Here is an 18,438-nt window from a genome sequence, read left to right as displayed (position 1 = left end):
GGCCGTCATTGAAAATAAGAATTTGTTCTTAACTGACTTGCCTAGTTAAATAAAAGGTAAAACTATTTTTAAAAAATCTCAGTGCAAGAGGCATCACTGCAGTACCTGGTTCAAATCCAGGCTGCATCACATCCGGTCGTGATTGAGTGTCCCATAGGGTGGCCCAGCGTTGTCCGGGTTTGGCCGTCATTGTAAATAAGAATTTGTTCTTAACTGACTTGCCTAGTTGAATAAAGGTTAAATTAAATCACTGCCAAAGGTGCTTCTACAAAGTATTGACTCAGGGGTGTGAATACTTATGTAAATCAGATATTCACTTTGTCATTATGGGGTATTGTAGATGTGTGTGAAAAAATATATTTTTAATACATTTTGAATTCAGGCTGTAACACAACAACATGTGGAATAGAGTTTGATTTCATCAGACAAGATCATTTCTCATAATAATAATTTCCCACTCTCCAAATGGGCTGGCATGTGCCTTTTACTGAGGAGTGGCTTCGGTCCGGCCACTCTACCAAAAAGGCCTGATTGGTGGAGTGCTGCAGAGATGGGAGAACCTTCCAGAAGGACAACCATCTCCACAGAGGATCTCTGGAGCTCTGTCAGAGTGACCATCGGGTTCTTGACCTCCCTGAGCAAGGCCCTTCTCCCCCAATTGGTCAGTTTGTCCGGGCAGCCAGCTCTAGGAAGATTATTGGTGGTTCCAAACTTCTTCCATTTAAAAATGATGGAGGCCACTGTGTTCTTGGGGACCTTCAATGCTGCAGAAAAACTTTCGGTACCCTTCCCCAGACCTGTGCCTCAACACAATCCTTTCTCTGAGCTCTACGGACAATTCCTTTGACCTTATGGCTTGTTTTTTTTTGCTCTGACATGCACTGTCAACTGTGGGACCTTATATAGACAGATGTGCGCCTTTCCAAATCATGTCCAATCAATAAGATTTACCACAGGTGGACTCCAAGTTGAAGAAATATCTCAAGGATGATCAATGGAAACAGGATGCACCTGAGCTCAATTTCAAGTCTCATAGCAAAGGGTCTGAATAGTTATGTAAATAAGGTATTTCAGTTTTTTATGTTTCATACATTTGCAAACATTTTTAAAAAGCTGTTTTCAATTGTAAACTGTTTTCAATGTGATACATTTTAGAATAAGGCTGTAACGTAACAAAATGTGGAAAAAGTCAAGGGGTTTGAGTACTTTCCGAATGCACTGTAGCTAGCTACATCTATGGACTTTGTTCTTCTGTCGTGGGTAATGTGCGGTAGCCTATACTGTATATCATAGGCTATGTATTGGATAACGGCACAATCATTTAGGTTTTTTGGTGCTTGGGTTCATAAAATGTATTTAATGTATGGCTCATAAAATGGCTTTAATGTATGGCTCATAAAATGGCTTTAATGTATGGCTCATAAAATGGCTTTAATGTATGGCTCATAAAATGGCTTTAATGCATGGCTTATCAGGCTCAGGTAGCATCAGGCTTGATTTTTCATGCTGATCAAAGCTCTAATGAATTCCAGACATATTGATTTGCTTTATAATTTGGGCTCTTCCCCTTGTTCCATGTCTCTCTCGCACTCTTTCGGTCGCTCCTTCTCTCCATCTCTCGCTTTCTCTCCATGTCTCTCTTACACCCTCTCTCTCTCTCTCTCTCTCTCTCTCTCTGTCTCTTGTTTATTTTCTCCCTCCAGAAAAGAGAGTGTGTGAGTGGCTCACAGTCATGTCTCATTACAGATCTGAGTGATTGGGCTAAATGCAGGAATCCCTGATTCCCCCCAGCCCTCCTCTGATTAGTTTAGTTAGCACTTATCCTGAGCTGACCCCCGGAGAAATCTCACCTCTGAAGTCTGTGTGTGTATGAAGGAGTGACTCGGAGCGACTGTCCTTGTAGACTGACATGAAGAAGCTCCACACACACCAGAGATGTATACAACGGCATGTAGGTTTCCTTCACCCATTAGAAGTCAATCACACAGCAACATCCATCCAAAAAACAAACAAGCCTAACTCTCACCACGACTAATTCAACCACAGTTACCATGACAACCCACCGCTGACTCTCCACCTTTTTACTGTGGTAGAGGCACAGTTGCCAGGACAACCCGTGGTGTAGCCCACCATGGTATTGGTAGAGAGTAAAATGAGAACCCTGGGCACTGTGCTGCGACGGCTTCGAACTGAACGGAGTTCTATGCCCTCGTCAAACATCGGGTCACACACTGACAGAGCGGATAAGGTATCAATGACAATGTGGACCCGCTGCTGAGTGGTGACTGTGAGACAGTTTGGGTTAATCTTGATCTCCAGATATCCTACAGTATGACACATCACTCAGTCCAGATCTCTTTTATTCACATCCAATAGCTGTGCCGGTGCAGACAGCGGTGACGGGGGTAACTGCGGCCGATGGTAACGGAGGTGACTGTAGTTACGGAGGTGACCATCGTTGTTCCTGTAATTACTCCATTATATACAGGACCAGTCAAACGTTAGAACACACCTACTCATTCCAGGGTTCTTCTTTATTTGGACTATTTCTACATTGTAGAATAATAGTGAAGAAGTCATAAATATGAAATTACACAAATGGAACTCTATGAAGCATTTATTTGGGCTGCAATTTCTGAGGCTGTTAACTCTAATGAACTTATCCTCTGCAGCAGAGTACTCTGGGTCTTCCTTTACTGTGACGGTCCTCATGAGAGCCAGTTTCATCATAGCGCTTGATGGTTTTTGCGACTGCACTTGAAGAAACTTTCAAAGTTCTTGACATTTTCCGTATTGACTGACCTTCATGTCTTAAAGTAATGATGGACTGTCATTTCCATTTGCTTATTTGAGCTGTAACTTCTGTATACCGACCCTACCTTGTCACGACACAACTGATTGGCTCAAACGCATTAAGACGTAAAGAAGTGGTCTGGGGGTGTCCTTACCGTTGAGGGGGCAGGCGTTGAAGAGGCCGATGTCCAGCGAGCAGGGCTTGCGGGTCACGGCGGTGGTGACGGACTCATACGGATTGTCCTCATCCTCCGGTAAGAACACGTCAAGGGAGGGCGATATTACGATCTCCGCCGAGCGCTTCGAGTCCTGATTTGGGGAGGGAGGGAGAGAAAGAGAGAGAGCGTGAGAGAGGGAGGAACATGGTGAGAATGTTGTGGGTAGTTTCACGTGTGGAAACGACAGAATATTTGTTTGTATGTACATTGACAAGCACGGCCAATGTTCAATGTACAACCTTGAACATTGGATCAGCAGTGTTTGTTTACTGCCCTTGGTACCATCAGATCACACAAACAACCCATCATCATAACTCATCCACCTCAAGGACACGGTTCCATTCAAACACTGTTCAGGCCTGCTCCCCTGCTGAATCTAGGGAGTTGATTGTACTGCAATTGATTTAATAAGCACAGGCACGACCAGATAGAGGAAATACACAGAAATACACGGATTTGCAACAACAAAACAAGCAATGACAGAGAGGAAATACATAGAAAATACACAGAAATACACAGATTTAGTGTTACGTTCGTCGTAATGAGCGGACCAAGGAGTATAGTTCCACATAGTTTTAATCTCCGTGAAACAAACAAAACAATGAAGAACCAACGAAACGTGAAGTCATGACGTGCACACAGGCAACTAAACACAAACAATATCCCACAAAACCCAGGTGGGGAAATGGCTACCTAAATATGATCCCCAATCAGAGGCAACTATAAACAGCTGCCTCTAATTGGGAACCATATTAGCACCAACATAAAATTAGACATACTAGAACACCCCCTAGTCACGCCCTGACCTACTACACCATAGAGAATCAAGGGCTCTCTATGGACAGGGCGTGATATTTAGCAACAAAAAAATAAGCTAATAGGCAAAACTGTGACAGTATGTTTTATTCTTCTCTCTTTCTTTATAACCCTGTGTAACCAGATGTTGATATAGTAGAAAGACTGGAGACCACATATCCCAGGGTCCCCCTCTACTACTGAGAGGAGATAACCATCACCCTCGCTGAGGCCTCTGGCCCGTCACATGACATAGGGCAAAACCAGACAGCATGAGGGCCTCAAGTGTGGTTTCTGAGAAAAATTGTGTGTTGCTCCCTTCAAGTCAAAATAGAAGAAACCATAAGATCGTCCCTCCATGACTCCATTGCAACTGAGCCAAAACGGCTGATGTCCTGTGTGCAACCAGTTTCATGTTGTTCTATTCCTGTGACAGTATGAAAAGGTTGAGACCCAGCGGGTTGACAGAAAAACCCTTGGAACTAAATGTCCCTGTCTAAATGGCATATGTGCACCCATGCCAAAGGAAAACACAAAAGTGAGCAATGGAGGGCGCAGGAAAGACAGACATTTCTCACCAGAGACGCATGGGCAATAGATGCCTGTTTCCCATAATGCACCACTCCATCATCATTACTGCGACATCACCCGGGTCACCCCACCATATTTGGTTGCCGTGTGATCGTCATGGCGATGGGGGCGTGGCGTTGTCCATGACTCACCCCTGGTGTGTTAATTTCCCCTGAACCCTATCAACTCCCTCCTCCTCTCCGCCTTATTGTCTCACTCCGACAGCCATTCATCTTCCTGTTAGCTGTTTCTACTACATTACCCAGACACCACTGGGTCATCAATCACGCACTGAGCGCATGCAGAGAAGATGAATCATCGTCTTTGATTGAATGATCACTCCCTAGATAATCTGTCTCGTGTGTATACACACACACACACACACACACACACACACGTTCACTACTCAATGTGTCGTATTACAGTAGCTAATATAAAACTTCAGTCTGTGTGCTCCTTTTCTCACACACCCACGTGTTGCACAGACATACAACCACACACACGTGATGCACAGACACACAACCCCACACACACACATACAACCACACACACGTGATGCACAGACACACACAACCATGTGAAGCACACATACACAAAAGACCAGCAGGTCCATTGAATTTGAGTCACATTACTCTAGCACACACAAAGTACCAGCCGGTGAAGTCACATGTGGTTTCAGACAGTAATAGTATGGTATGGGTTAACATTTCACGTCAATATGCTTACAGTCATCAGAAGTAATTACACTCCATAAAAAACTTGAGACAAAAACTTGTGGCCCTGCGAATTGTGACCCTTATCAGTTACAGCCAACACCCTTTATACTGGGATTTCCTGATAGATGAAGAACTCAAGAGAGACTGTGTCCCAAATGGCATCCTATTACCTATATATAGTGCTCTACTTTTGACTGGAGCCCTAATGCATGTGCCCTGGTCAAAAGTAGTGCACTATAAAGGAAACGGGGTGCCAATTGGGACGCAACCTTTCTCTGGAGCTATCATGGGTTCCCCTTCTGGGGCTTATTAGACAACTTGGGTTCTTTGTACAACCCATCTCTGGGTGCAGTGGTCCAGAGGGAGAAGACAGGAATGCCTGTCATTATCCTCCACATCAAACCATCTCTCTCTTTTCTCATTCTCTATCCTCTCTGACTTCATAATGTACATCATGTTCCCTCCCTGTCACAATATCCCTTTCATCACTTTTCTCCCACTCTGTCTGTTCTTATTTCACCTTCTCTCTCGGTCTTTCTCTCTCTCTCTCTCTGTCTGTCTTTCTCTCTCTCTCTCTGAAAGATACTTTTTTACATACATCTACAAACCAATATCCCACTCTCTGGCTTTTTATTCTCTCTCTTTTCCTCTTCATCCCTCAAGTTTACTCGTCTGCCTGTGTAAAGAACACACCAGCACCCCAGCCTCTCCCTCCTCCTCTCCCTCTCTCCCTTCCACCCAGCCATCTCAGGGAGAGCAGCAGTGGAGGAACTCCAAACTTACTACGGAGAGAATAAAACAGAGGAGAGCAACGCAGCGGTGAACCGAGAGAACCAGAGAAAGAGAGAGAAAAAGATGAAAGCCTAGTGGATACACTCCAACTTACTTCAGAGTAACTACAACAGTTTTACTGAATCCCGAGGAAAGGAGGGTGGAAAATGAGTTAGAGAAAAGGGCTGGTTCAGAGGAAGGAAGTATGCTACAAGTGGGTTTGAAGCAGGGATTTCCTCCCTCTCTTTTCGGTCTCCCTGTCTCTCTCTCAAACACAATTTTGTTCTATTTGTTCTATCTAAATAGGTAAAAGTCGTTCAACTCAAAGCGAGAGCCATTCTCTACTACCAGACACTTTAGTCCCCCAGTCCCCACCTCTCCAGACTCCCACTCAATCAGAAAGTGTGTAAAAGGCCGGCGCACCAGAGACGCCACACCACCATCTGCATACCAAGTCAACTCAGAGGTGCTAAGGCAGTTTGTGTTACCTGTTAATAGTTGATCCCACCTCCACTTCCTGGTGTTGGGGGTGAGAAGGTTGAGTAGGTTCATGCAATGAGCTCCATGTCCAAACACAAACAAGACGGTGTCTTAAACACACACGTCTCTTTCCCTCTCTCTCCCTCTCTCCTCTCTCCCCCTCGCTCTCTCTCTTTCCCTCTCTCCTCCCTCTCTCTCCCCCTCTCTCCTCCCTCGCTCTCTCTTTATCTGTGGAGAGATAGGACACAGAGGAACTTGTGTGTCTGCCACAGGAAGGGAACAGACAAAAAGAGTCCTTCTCCGGCCACTAATTAGGAGTCTCTTAGCAGTGTGTGTGTGTGTGTGTGTGTGTGTGTGTGTGTGTGTGTGTGTGTGTGTGTGTGTGTGTGTGTGTGAAGCCGGTAACCCAAATAGGAAATCTGTTGATACTACAGTCACGTCCCTGGAGCTACTATCCTGCAGGACATGTGACTCTGACCCGACTGACATCTCTCAGGTTGTGTTCTGTGTGTGTGTGTGTGTGTGTGTGTGTGTGTGTGTGTGTGTGTGTGTGTGTGTGTGTGTGTGTGCGTGTGCGCGTGTGTGTGTGTGACTACAGTCACGTCCCTGGAGCTACTATCCTGCAGGACATGTGACTCTGACCCGACTGACATCTCTCAGGTTGTGTTCTGTGTGTGTGCTTGCAGACTTACAGGCTCTTTTCAAAAAGTTCATCTTATTTTAAAATTTCTTGACCTAAATAATACAACAATAAAGAGCAAAACAGAACAGCCACTATTCTCATTCAATCTCTCTTCCTCCCTCTCACATTCCACATATCCCACTCCTCCTGGTTTCTGTCCCCTGAGCACTGTGCAAACAGTGCTCTCTAACCCACTCCTCCTGCTTTCTGTCCCCTGAGCACTGTGCAAACAGTGCTCTCTAACCCACTCCTCCTGGTTTCTGTCCCCTGAGCACTGTGCAAACAGTGCTCTCTAACCAACTCCTCCTGGTTTCTGTCCCTGAGCACTGTGCAAACAGTGCTCTCTAACCAACTCCTCCTGGTTTCTGTCCCCTGAGCACTGTGCAAACAGTGCTCTCTAACCAATTCCTCCTGGTTTCTGTCCCCTGAGCACTGTGCAAACAGTGCTCTCTAACCAACTCCTCCAGGTTTCTGTCCCCTGAGCACTGTGCAAACAGTGCTCTCTAACCAACTCCTCCTGGTTTCTGTCCCCTGAGCACTGTGCAAACAGTGCTCTCTAACCAACTCCTCCTGGTTTCTGTCCCCTGAGCACTGTGCAAACAGTGCTCTCTAACCAACTCCTCCTGGTTTCTGTCCCCTGAGCACTGTGCAAACAGTGCTCTCTATCCCACTCCTCCTGGTTTCTGTCCCCTGAGCACTGTGCAAACAGTGCTCTCTAACCAACTCCTCCTGGTTTCTGTCCCCTGAACACTGTGCAAACAGTGCTCTCTAACCCACTCCTCCTGGTTTCTGTCCCCTGAGCACTGTGCAAACAGTGCTCTCTAACCCACTCCTCCTGGTTTCTGTCCCCTGAGCACTGTGCAAACAGTGCTCTCTAACCAACTACTCCTGGTTTCTGTCCCCTGAGCACTGTGCAAACAGTGCTCTCTAACCAACTCCTCCTGGTTTCTGTCCCCTGAGCACTGTGAAAACAGTGCTCTCTAACCAACTCCTCCTGGTTTCTGTCCCCTGAGCACTGTGCAAACAGTGCTCTCTAACCAACTCCTCCTGGTTTCTGTCCCCTGAGCACTGTGCAAACAGTGCTCTCTAACCAACTCCTCCTGGTTTCTGTCCCCTGAGCACTGTGCAAACAATGCTCTCTATCCCACTCCTCCTGGTTTCTGTCCCCTGAGTACTGTGCAAACAGTGCTCTCTAACCAACTCCTCCTGGTTTCTGTCCCCTGAGCACTGTGCAAACAGTGCTCTCTAACCAACTCCTCCTGGTTTCTGTCCCCTGAGCACTGTGCAAACAGTGCTCTCTAACCAACTCCTCCTGGTTTCTGTCCCCTGAGCACTGTGCAAACAGTGCTCTCTATCCCACTCCTCCTGGTTTCTGTCCCCTGAGCACTGTGCAAACAGTGCTCTCTATCCCACTCCTCCTGGTTTCTGTCCCCTGAGCACTGTGCAAACAGTGCTCTCTAACCAACTCCTCCTGGTTTCTGTCCCCTGAGCACTGTGCAAACAGTGCTCTCTAACCCACTCCTCCTGGTTTCTGTCCCCTGAACACTGTGCAAACAGTGCTCTCTAACCCACTCCTCCTGGTTTCTGTCCCCTGAACACTGTGCAAACAGTGCTCTCTAACCCACTCCTCCTGGTTTCTGTCCCCTGAACACTGTGCAAACAGTGCTCTCTAACCCACTCCTCCTGGTTTCTGTCCCCTGATCACTGTGCAAATAGTGCTCTCTAACCCACTCCTCATGGTTTATGTCTTCTGAACACTGTGCAAACAGTGCTCTCTAACCCACTCCTCCTGGTTTCTGTCCCCTGAACACTGTGCAAACAGTGCTCTCTAACCCACTCCTCCTGGTATCTGTCCCCTGAGCACTGTGCAAACAGTGCTCTCTAACCCACTCCTCCTGGTATCTGTCCCCTGAGCACTGTGCAAACAGTGCTCTCTAACCAACTCCTCCTGGTTTCTGTCCCCTGAGCACTGTGCAAACAGTGCTCTCTAACCCACTCCTCCTGGTTTCTGTCCCCTGAGCACTGTGCAAACAGTGCTCTCTAACCAACTCCTCCTGGTTTCTGTCCCCTGAGCACTGTGCAAACAGTGCTCTCTAACCAATTCCTCCTGGTTTCTGTCCCCTGAGCACTGTGCAAACAGTGCTCTCTAACCAACTCCTCCAGGTTTCTGTCCCCTGAGCACTGTGCAAACAGTGCTCTCTAACCAACTCCTCCTGGTTTCTGTCCCCTGAGCACTGTGCAAACAGTGCTCTCTAACCAACTCCTCCTGGTTTCTGTCCCCTGAGCACTGTGCAAACAGTGCTCTCTAACCAACTCCTCCTGGTTTCTGTCCCCTGAGCACTGTGCAAACAGTGCTCTCTATCCCACTCCTCCTGGTTTCTGTCCCCTGAGCACTGTGCAAACAGTGCTCTCTAACCAACTCCTCCTGGTTTCTGTCCCCTGAACACTGTGCAAACAGTGCTCTCTAACCCACTCCTCCTGGTTTCTGTCCCCTGAACACTGTGCAAACAGTGCTCTCTAACCCACTCCTCCTGGTTTCTGTCCCCTGAGCACTGTGCAAACAGTGCTCTCTAACCAACTCCTCCTGGTTTCTGTCCCCTGAGCACTGTGCAAACAGTGCTCTCTAACCAACTCCTCCTGGTTTCTGTCCCCTGAGCACTGTGCAAACAGTGCTCTCTAACCAACTCCTCCTGGTTTCTGTCCCCTGAGCACTGTGCAAACAGTGCTCTCTAACCAACTCCTCCTGGTTTCTGTCCCCTGAGCACTGTGAAAACAGTGCTCTCTAACCAACTCCTCCTGGTTTCTGTCCCCTGAGCACTGTGCAAACAGTGCTCTCTAACCAACTCCTCCTGGTTTCTGTCCCCTGAGCACTGTGCAAACAGTGCTCTCTATCCCACTCCTCCTGGTTTCTGTCCCCTGAGTACTGTGCAAACAGTGCTCTCTAACCAACTCCTCCTGGTTTCTGTCCCCTGAGCACTGTGCAAACAGTGCTCTCTATCCCACTCCTCCTGGTTTCTGTCCCCTGAGCACTGTGCAAACAGTGCTCTCTAACCCACTCCTCCTGGTTTCTGTCCCCTGAGCACTGTGCAAACAGTGCTCTCTAACCCACTCCTCCTGGTTTCTGTCCCCTGAGCACTGTGCAAACAGTGCTCTCTAACCCACTCCTCCTGGTTTCTGTCCCCTGAGCACTGTGCAAACAGTGCTCTCTAACCAACTCCTCCTGGTTTCTGTCCCCTGAGCACTGTGCAAACAGTGCTCTCTAACCAACTCCTCCTGGTTTCTGTCCCCTGAGCACTGTGCAAACAGTGCTCTCTAACCAACTCCTCCTGGTTTCTGTCCCCTGAGCACTGTGCAAACAGTGCTCTCTAACCAACTCTTCCTGGTTTCTGTCCCCTGAGCACTGTGCAAACAGTGCTCTCTAACCAACTCCTCCTGGTTTCTGTCCCCTGAGCACTGTGCAAACAGTGCTCTCTATCCCACTCCTCCTGGTTTCTGTCCCCTGAGCACTGTGCAAACAGTGCTCTCTATCCCACTCCTCCTGGTTTCTGTCCCCTGAGCACTGTGCAAACAGTGCTCTCTATCCCACTCCTCCTGGTTTCTGTCCCCTGAGCACTGTGCAAACAGTGCTCTCTAACCCACTCCTCCTGGTTTCTGTCCCCTGAGCACTGTGCAAACAGTGCTCTCTAACCCACTCCTCCTGGTTTCTGTCCCCTGAACACTGTGCAAACAGTGCTCTCTAACCCACTCCTCCTGGTTTCTGTCCCCTGAACACTGTGCAAACAGTGCTCTCTAACCCACTCCTCCTGGTTTCTGTCCCCTGAGCACTGTGCAAACAGTGCTCTCTAACCAACTCCTCCTGGTTTCTGTCCCCTGAGCACTGTGAAAACAGTGCTCTCTAACCAACTCCTCCTGGTTTCTGTCCCCTGAGCACTGTGCAAACAGTGCTCTCTAACCAACTCCTCCTGGTTTCTGTCCCCTGAGCACTGTGCAAACAGTGCTCTCTATCCCACTCCTCCTGGTTTCTGTCCCCTGAGCACTGTGCAAACAGTGCTCTCTAACCCACTCCTCCTGGTTTCTGTCCCCTGAGCACTGTGCAAACAGTGCTCTCTAACCCACTCCTCCTGGTTTCTGTCCCCTGAGCACTGTGCAAACAGTGCTCTCTAACCCACTCCTCCTGGTTTCTGTCCCCTGAGCACTGTGCAAACAGTGCTCTCTAACCAACTCCTCCTGGTTTCTGTCCCCTGAGCACTGTGCAAACAGTGCTCTCTAACCAACTCCTCCTGGTTTCTGTCCCCTGAGCACTGTGCAAACAGTGCTCTCTAACCAACTCTTCCTGGTTTCTGTCCCCTGAGCACTGTGCAAACAGTGCTCTCTAACCAACTCCTCCTGGTTTCTGTCCCCTGAGCACTGTGCAAACAGTGCTCTCTAACCAACTCCTCCTGGTTTCTGTCCCCTGAGCACTGTGCAAACAGTGCTCTCTAACCAACTCTTCCTGGTTTCTGTCCCCTGAGCACTGTGCAAACAGTGCTCTCTATCCCACTCCTCCTGGTTTCTGTCCCCTGAGCACTGTGCAAACAGTGCTCTCTAACCCACTCCTCCTGGTTTCTGTCCCCTGAACACTGTGCAAACAGTGCTCTCTAACCCACTCCTCCTGGTTTCTGTCCCCTGAACACTGTGCAAACAGTGCTCTCTAACCCACTCCTCCTGGTTTCTGTCCCCTGAACACTGTGCAAACAGTGCTCTCTAACCCACTCCTCATGGTTTATGTCTTCTGAACACTGTGCAAACAGTGCTCTCTAACCCACTCCTCCTGGTTTCTGTCCCCTGAACACTGTGCAAACAGTGCTCTCTAACCCACTCCTCCTGGTTTCTGTCCCCTGAACACTGTGCAAACAGTGCTCTCTAACCTACTCCTCTTTCCCTTGCAGTTCAGACTGCAGCAGATATGAAGGACGCTGTAATTCACTGGCATTTCCTCATATTTGAATAGAGGAGGGGGTCGGGGGTCAGGAACCGTTGTAGAGGAACGGGGCATGAGAGGACAATAGTCCCTCTGAGACCATCCCACAACACAACGCTCCTGACCTCACACAGGGGGGGGGGAGAAAGAGAGAGAGAGAGGGGGGAGAGATAGAGGGGGAGAGAGGGGGGGAAGAGAGCGAGAGAGAGAGGGCTAACCTCTAAGAATGGTATTACACTCAGTGGACAGCTACCTCAGCATTAGGTTACTGAGCTCAACCCGGAGAAATCCTCTCCTTTCAGGAAATTACTCCACCTCCCTAACATGGCCTCCCTGAGTAGAGCCGGTGCCAGAAACAGTTTCCCTGAGCACCATTACTAACCCCATGGACTTGAGAAAACTGCTAGAGCAGGGCCCTCAAGCTACACAGCCATGGGGAGTGCTCCATATCACTCAGGTGTATGGTCATTTTGTTAGTTAGTAAGGGCTTATTCAGGTCTGAGTATGGATGAAGAATCAAGACTGTTGATCTATTGGGATTTTATTTGATTTCCATTACTTCAGTGCAAAAATTATGATGAGGGTCATGGTGATGACAACGACGATGACAATAGTGAATACGAAAACGTTAAGTTATCATAATTACCAATTAATTATCCGTTCCACCGTAGCTCTACCCAGGATAGAACTGCCTGATTTGGACACAGTGATGACATCGGCATTCATTACTCCTGGAACATACTGTACACACCTTCTCTTCATTAACAAGGCGTAACTATAGCAACCAGTTGAGTCATCTGAGCGCGGAACATCTGCAGTCTCCAGAGTAGTACATCAAGGACAGCCTCTTCATCAGAACCTCAGACAGGTGCTCCAACCAACTGATCAACTTTTCTAGTGAACGTTCACCTTTCATTTGTGTCTTGAGAAATGTCTAGCAGCCGAAATCTCGATATTACAGTTCGAGATGCACTGAAATCTTCAAGAGATACAAAAAATGAACCAGAGAAAATGTTTACCGCTGATCAATGAGCACATTAGGTTCTAATCACACTGATCTGAAATCTGCTTGTGGATTGATTGACATAGTAAACATCAAATCATTGGTTCTCATAACTCTGAACCAGATAAGACAACACAAACAGATCTGGGACCAGGCTAGTGTCCTTTCTCGCATCTACTAATACTAGGGGAGCGATTATCTCGCATTGATAGATTACTTTATACAGAAAAACACCTGCCAACTCCCTTGTTTAGCTAGTGTAGGTCTCTGACTTGTCCCTCTGTCCTCGTTTAGCTAGTGTAGGTCTCTAACTTGTTTTTCAGTCCTCGTTTAGCTAGTGTAGGACTCTAACTTGTTTTTCAGTCCTCGTTTAGCTAGTGTAGGTCTCTAACTTGTCCCTCTGTCCTCGTTTAACTAGTGTAGGTCTCTTACTTGTTTTTCAGTCCTCGTTTAGCTAGTGTAGGTCTCAAACTTGTCCCTCTGTACTCGTTTAACTAGTGTAGGTCTCTTACTTGATTTTCACTCCTCGTTTAGCTAGTGTAGGTCTCTAAGTTGTTTTTCAGTCCTTGTTTAACTAGTGTAGGTCTCTAAGTTGTTTTTCTGTCCTCGTTTAACTAGTGTAGGTCTCTAACTTGTTTTTCAGTCCTCATTTAGCTAGTGTAGGTCTCTAACTTGTCCCTCTGTCCTTGTTTAACTAGTGTAGGTCTCTAACTTGTTTTTCAGTCCTCGTTTAGCTAGTGTAGGTCTCTAACTTGTTTTTCAGTCCTCGTTTAGCTAGTGTAGGTCTCTGACTTGTCCCTCTGTCCTCGTTTGACTAGTGTAGGTCTCTAACTTGTTTTTCAGTCCTCGTTTAGCTAGTGTAGGTCTCTAAGTTGTTTTTCAGTCCTCGTTTAACTAGTGTAGGTCTCTAACTAGTTTTTTAGTCCTTGTCTAGCTAGTGTAGGTCTCTAACTTGTTTTTCAGTCCTCGTTTAGCTAGTGTAGGTCTCTAACTTGTTTTTCAGTCCTCGTTTAGCTAGTGTAGGTCTCTAACTTGTTTTTCAGTCCTTGTTTAACTAGTGTAGATCTCAAACTTGTTTTTCAGTCCTCGTTTAGCTAGTGTAGGTCTCTGGCTTGTTTTTCAGGCCTCGTTTAGCTAGTGTAGGTCTCTGACTTATTCTTCAGCCCTCCGATGACACCAAGCACCAGTATCCAGCGGCCATTCCTATAATTATGTGATGCAGATTATATACTGCAGAAATGCCACTTTCCAAGGAGATGATTTCTGCCTCCACTTGGATTCCACAGCAACAGAACTGAATCATAAAATATGGCAAGTTGTATATTAGCTGGTTATGAAGGCCTGGGGTGACTCAGTCAGTATGACTCTCTAGGAGGGACCATAAAGTATATATGACACAGTGGGGACCCTTAGTATGTGTGGTAGAGGAAGATAATTTATGACCTTTGTAGAGTGGCTGTATGGTCCAACTGTTAAATCATACCAGAGAGAGAGATGGAAATGGAGAGAGAGAGAGGCAGAGAGAGGCAGGGAGAGACAGAGAGATAGGTAGACGGGGATGCCTAGGAGAGGAGAGATGGGTTAGAGAGAAGAGAGAGACAGTGGTGGAGATCTTTGTGGGCTATACTCAGCCTTGTCTCAGGATGGTAAATTGGTGGTTGAAGATATCCCTCTAGTGGTGTGGGGGCTGTGCTTTGGCAAAGTGGGTGGGGTTATATCCTTCCTGTTTGGCCCTGTCCGGGGGTGTCCTCGGATGGGGCCACAGTGTCTCCTGACCCCTCCTGTCTCAGCCTCCAGTATTTATGCTGCAGTAGTTTATGTGTCGGGGGGCTGGGGTCAGTTTGTTATATCTGGAGTACTTCTCCTGTCCTATTCGGTGTCCTGTGTGAATTTAAGTGTGCTCTCTCTAATTCTCTCTTTCTCTCTCTCTGAGGACCTGAGCCCTAGGACCATGCCTCGTCCTGACAGGATGACTCCTTGCTGTCCCCAGTCCACCTGGCCGTGTTGCTGCTCCAGTTTCAACTGTTCTGCCTTATTATTATTCGACCATGCTGGTCATTTATGAACATTTGAACATCTTGGCCATGTTCTGTTCTAATCTCCACCCGGCACAGCCAGAAGAGGACTGGCCACCCCATATAGCCTGGTTCCTCTCTAGGTTTCTTCCTAGGTTTTGGCCTTTCTAGGGAGTTTTTCCTAGCCACCGTGCTTCTACACCTGCATTGCTTGCTGTTTGGGGTTTTAGGCTGGGTTTCTGTACAGCACTTTGAGATATCAGCTGATGTATGAAGGGCTATATAAATACATTTGATTTGATTTGACAGAGAGAGACAGAGAGAGACACAGAGATAGATAGACAGGGATGCCTAGGAGAGGAGAGATGGGTTAGAGAGAAGAGAGAGGAAGAGAGATAGATAGAGAGGGATGCCTAGGAGAGGAGAGATGGGTTAGAGAGAAGAGAGAGACAGCAAGGAAGGGACTCAGGGGGTATGCTAATTTGGTATAGAGCAGACCTAACTCACTCCATTAAATTAATCAAAACAGGAACATTCTACATTTGGCTAGAAATTCAAAAGGAAATTATCCTAACAGAGACAAATTTCCTCCTGTGTGCTACCTATATCCCCCCACTAGAATCCCCATACTTTAATGAAGACAGCTTCTCCATCCTGGAGGGGGAAATCAATCATTTCCAGGCCCAGGGACATGTACTAGTCTGTGGCGACCTAAATGCCAGAACCGGAAAAGAACCTGACACCCTCAGCACACAGGGGGACAAACACCTGCCTGGAGGTGACAGCATTCCCTCCCACATATGCCCCCCTAGGCACAACTATGACAACATAACCAACAAAAACGGGTCACAACTCCTGCAGCTCTGTCGCACGCTGGGTATGTACATAGTCAATGGTAGGCTTCAAGGGGACTCCTATGGTAGGTACACATATAGCTCATCTCTTGGCAGTAGTACTGTAGACTACTTTAACACTGACCTCAACCCAGAGTCTCTCAGAGCGTTCACAGTCAGCCCACTGACACCCCTATTAGACCACAGCAAAATCACAGTCTACTTAAACAGAGCAATACTCAATCATGAGGCATCAAAACCAAAGGAACTGAGTAACATTAAGAAATGCTATAGATGAAGGAATGCAGTTTGGAAACCTACCAAAAAACAATTAGGCAACAACAAATTCAATCCCTTTTAGACAATTTCCTGGGTAAAACGTTCCACTGTAATAGTGAAGGTGTAAACTTGTCAGTAGAAAATCTTAACAGTATATTTGACCTCTCAGCTTCCCTATCAAATCTAAAAATCTCAAATGGAAAACCAAAGAAAATGAACAACAATGACAAATGGTTTGATGAAGAATGCAAAAATCTAAGAAAGAAATTGAGAAACCTGTCCAACCAAAAACATAGAGACCTGGAAAACCTGAGTCTACGCCTTCACTATGGTGAATCACTAAAACAATACAGAAATACACTACGGAAAAAGAAGGAACAGCATGTCAGAAATCAGCTCAATGTAATTGAAGAATCCATAGACTCTAACCACTTCTGGGAAAATTGGAAAACACTAAACAAACAACAACACGAAGAATTATCTATCCAAAATGGAGATGTATGGGTAAACCACTTCTCCAATCTTTTTGGCTCTATAACAAAGAATAAAGAGCAAAAACATATACATGATCAAATACAGATCTTAGAATCAACTATTAAAGACTACCAGAACCCACTGGATTCTCCAATTACATTGAATGAGTTACAGGACAAAATAAAAACACTCCAACCCAAAAAGGCCTGTGGTGTTGATGGTATCCTCAATGAAATGATCAAATATACAGACAACAAATTCCAATTGGCTATAATACAACTCTTTAACATCATCCTTAGCTCTGGCATCTTCCCCAATATTTGGAACCAAGGACTGATCACCCCAATCCACAAAAGTGGAGACAAATTTGACCCCAATAACTACCGTGGAATATGCGTCAACAGTAACCTTGGGAAAATCCTCTGCATTATCATTAACAGCAGACTCGTACATTTCCTCAATGAAAACAATGTACTGAGCAAATGTCAAATTGGCTTTTTACCAAATTACCGTACAACAGACCATGTATTCACCCTGCACACCCTAATTGACAACTAAACAAACCAAAACAAAGGCAAAGTCTTCTCATGCTTTGTTGATTTCAAAAAAGCCTTCGACTCAATGTGGCATGAGGGTCTGCTATACAAACTGATAGAAAGTGGTGTTGGGGGTAAAACATACAACATTATATAATCCATGTACACAAACAACAAGTGTGCGGTTAAAATTGGCAAAAAACACACACATTTCTTCACACAGGGTCGTGGGGTGAGACAGGGATGCAGCTTGAGCCCCACCCTCTTTAACATATATATTAACGAATTGGCGAGGGCACTAGAAAAGTCTGCAGCATCCGGCCTCACCCTACTAGAACCCGAAGGTAAATGTCTGCTATTTGCTGATGATCTGGTGATTCTGTCACCAACCAAGGAGGGCCTACAGCAGCACCTAGATCTTATGCACAGATTCTGTCAGACCTGGGCCCTGACAGTAAATCTCAGTAAGACCAAAATAATGGTGTTCCAAAAAAGGTCCAGTCACCAGGACCACAAATACAAATTCCATTTAGACACTGTTACCCTAGAGCACACAAAAAACTATACATACCTTGGCCTAAACATCAGCGCCACAGGTAACTTCCACAAAGCTGTGAACGATCTAAAAGACAAGGCAAGAAGGGCATTCTATGCCATCAAAAGGAACATAAATTTCAACATACCAATTAGGATTTGGCTAAAAATACTTGAATCAGTCATAGAGCCCATTGGCCTTTATGGTTGTGAGGTCTGGGGTCCGCTCACCAACCAAGAATTCACAAAATGGGACAAACACCAAATTGAGACTCTGCACGCAGAATTCTGCAAAAATATCCTCTGTGTACAACGTAGAACACCAAATAATGCATGCAGAGCAGAATTAGGCCGATACCCACTAATTATCAAAATCCAGAAAAGAGCCGTTAAATTCTATAACCACCTAAAAGGAAGCGATTCCCAAACCTTCCATAACAAAGCCATCACCTACAGAGAGATGAACCTGGAGAAGAGTCCCCTAAGCAAGCTGGTCCTGGGGCTCTGTTCACAAACACAAACACACCCTACAGAGCCCCAGGACAGCAGCACAATTAGACCCAACCAAATTATAAGAAAACAAAAAGATAATTACTTGACACATTGGAAAGAATTAACAAAAAAACAGAGCAAACTAGAATGCTATTTGGCCCTACACAGAGAGTACACAGCGGCAGAATACCTGACCACTGTGACTGACCCAAAATTAAGGAAAGCTTTGACTATGTACAGACTCAGTGAGCATAGCCTTGCTATTGAGAAAGGCCGCCGTAGACAGA

At 46.4% G+C, this 18,438-nt stretch overlaps 1 protein-coding gene across 2 annotated transcripts in view; it reads right to left on the bottom strand.

The window, feature by feature from the left end:
- Nucleotides 1-18,438, bottom strand: part of LOC139393225 (ankyrin repeat and sterile alpha motif domain-containing protein 1B-like) — a 366,701-nt gene that overhangs the window by 178,445 nt on the left and 169,818 nt on the right. For both annotated transcript variants that reach the window (XM_071141673.1, XM_071141674.1), the window contains exon 12: nt 2,949-3,102. In XM_071141673.1, the coding sequence (XP_070997774.1) occupies nt 2,949-3,102 (154 nt within the window). The remainder of the gene's footprint in view (nt 1-2,948; nt 3,103-18,438) is intronic.

This window comes from Oncorhynchus clarkii, chromosome 33 (assembly GCF_045791955.1).
Source record: "Oncorhynchus clarkii lewisi isolate Uvic-CL-2024 chromosome 33, UVic_Ocla_1.0, whole genome shotgun sequence".
NCBI lineage: Eukaryota > Metazoa > Chordata > Actinopteri > Salmoniformes > Salmonidae > Oncorhynchus > Oncorhynchus clarkii.
The sequence above is the reverse complement of the archived record's forward strand: the minus strand, read 5'-3'. Positions and strand labels throughout refer to the sequence as shown.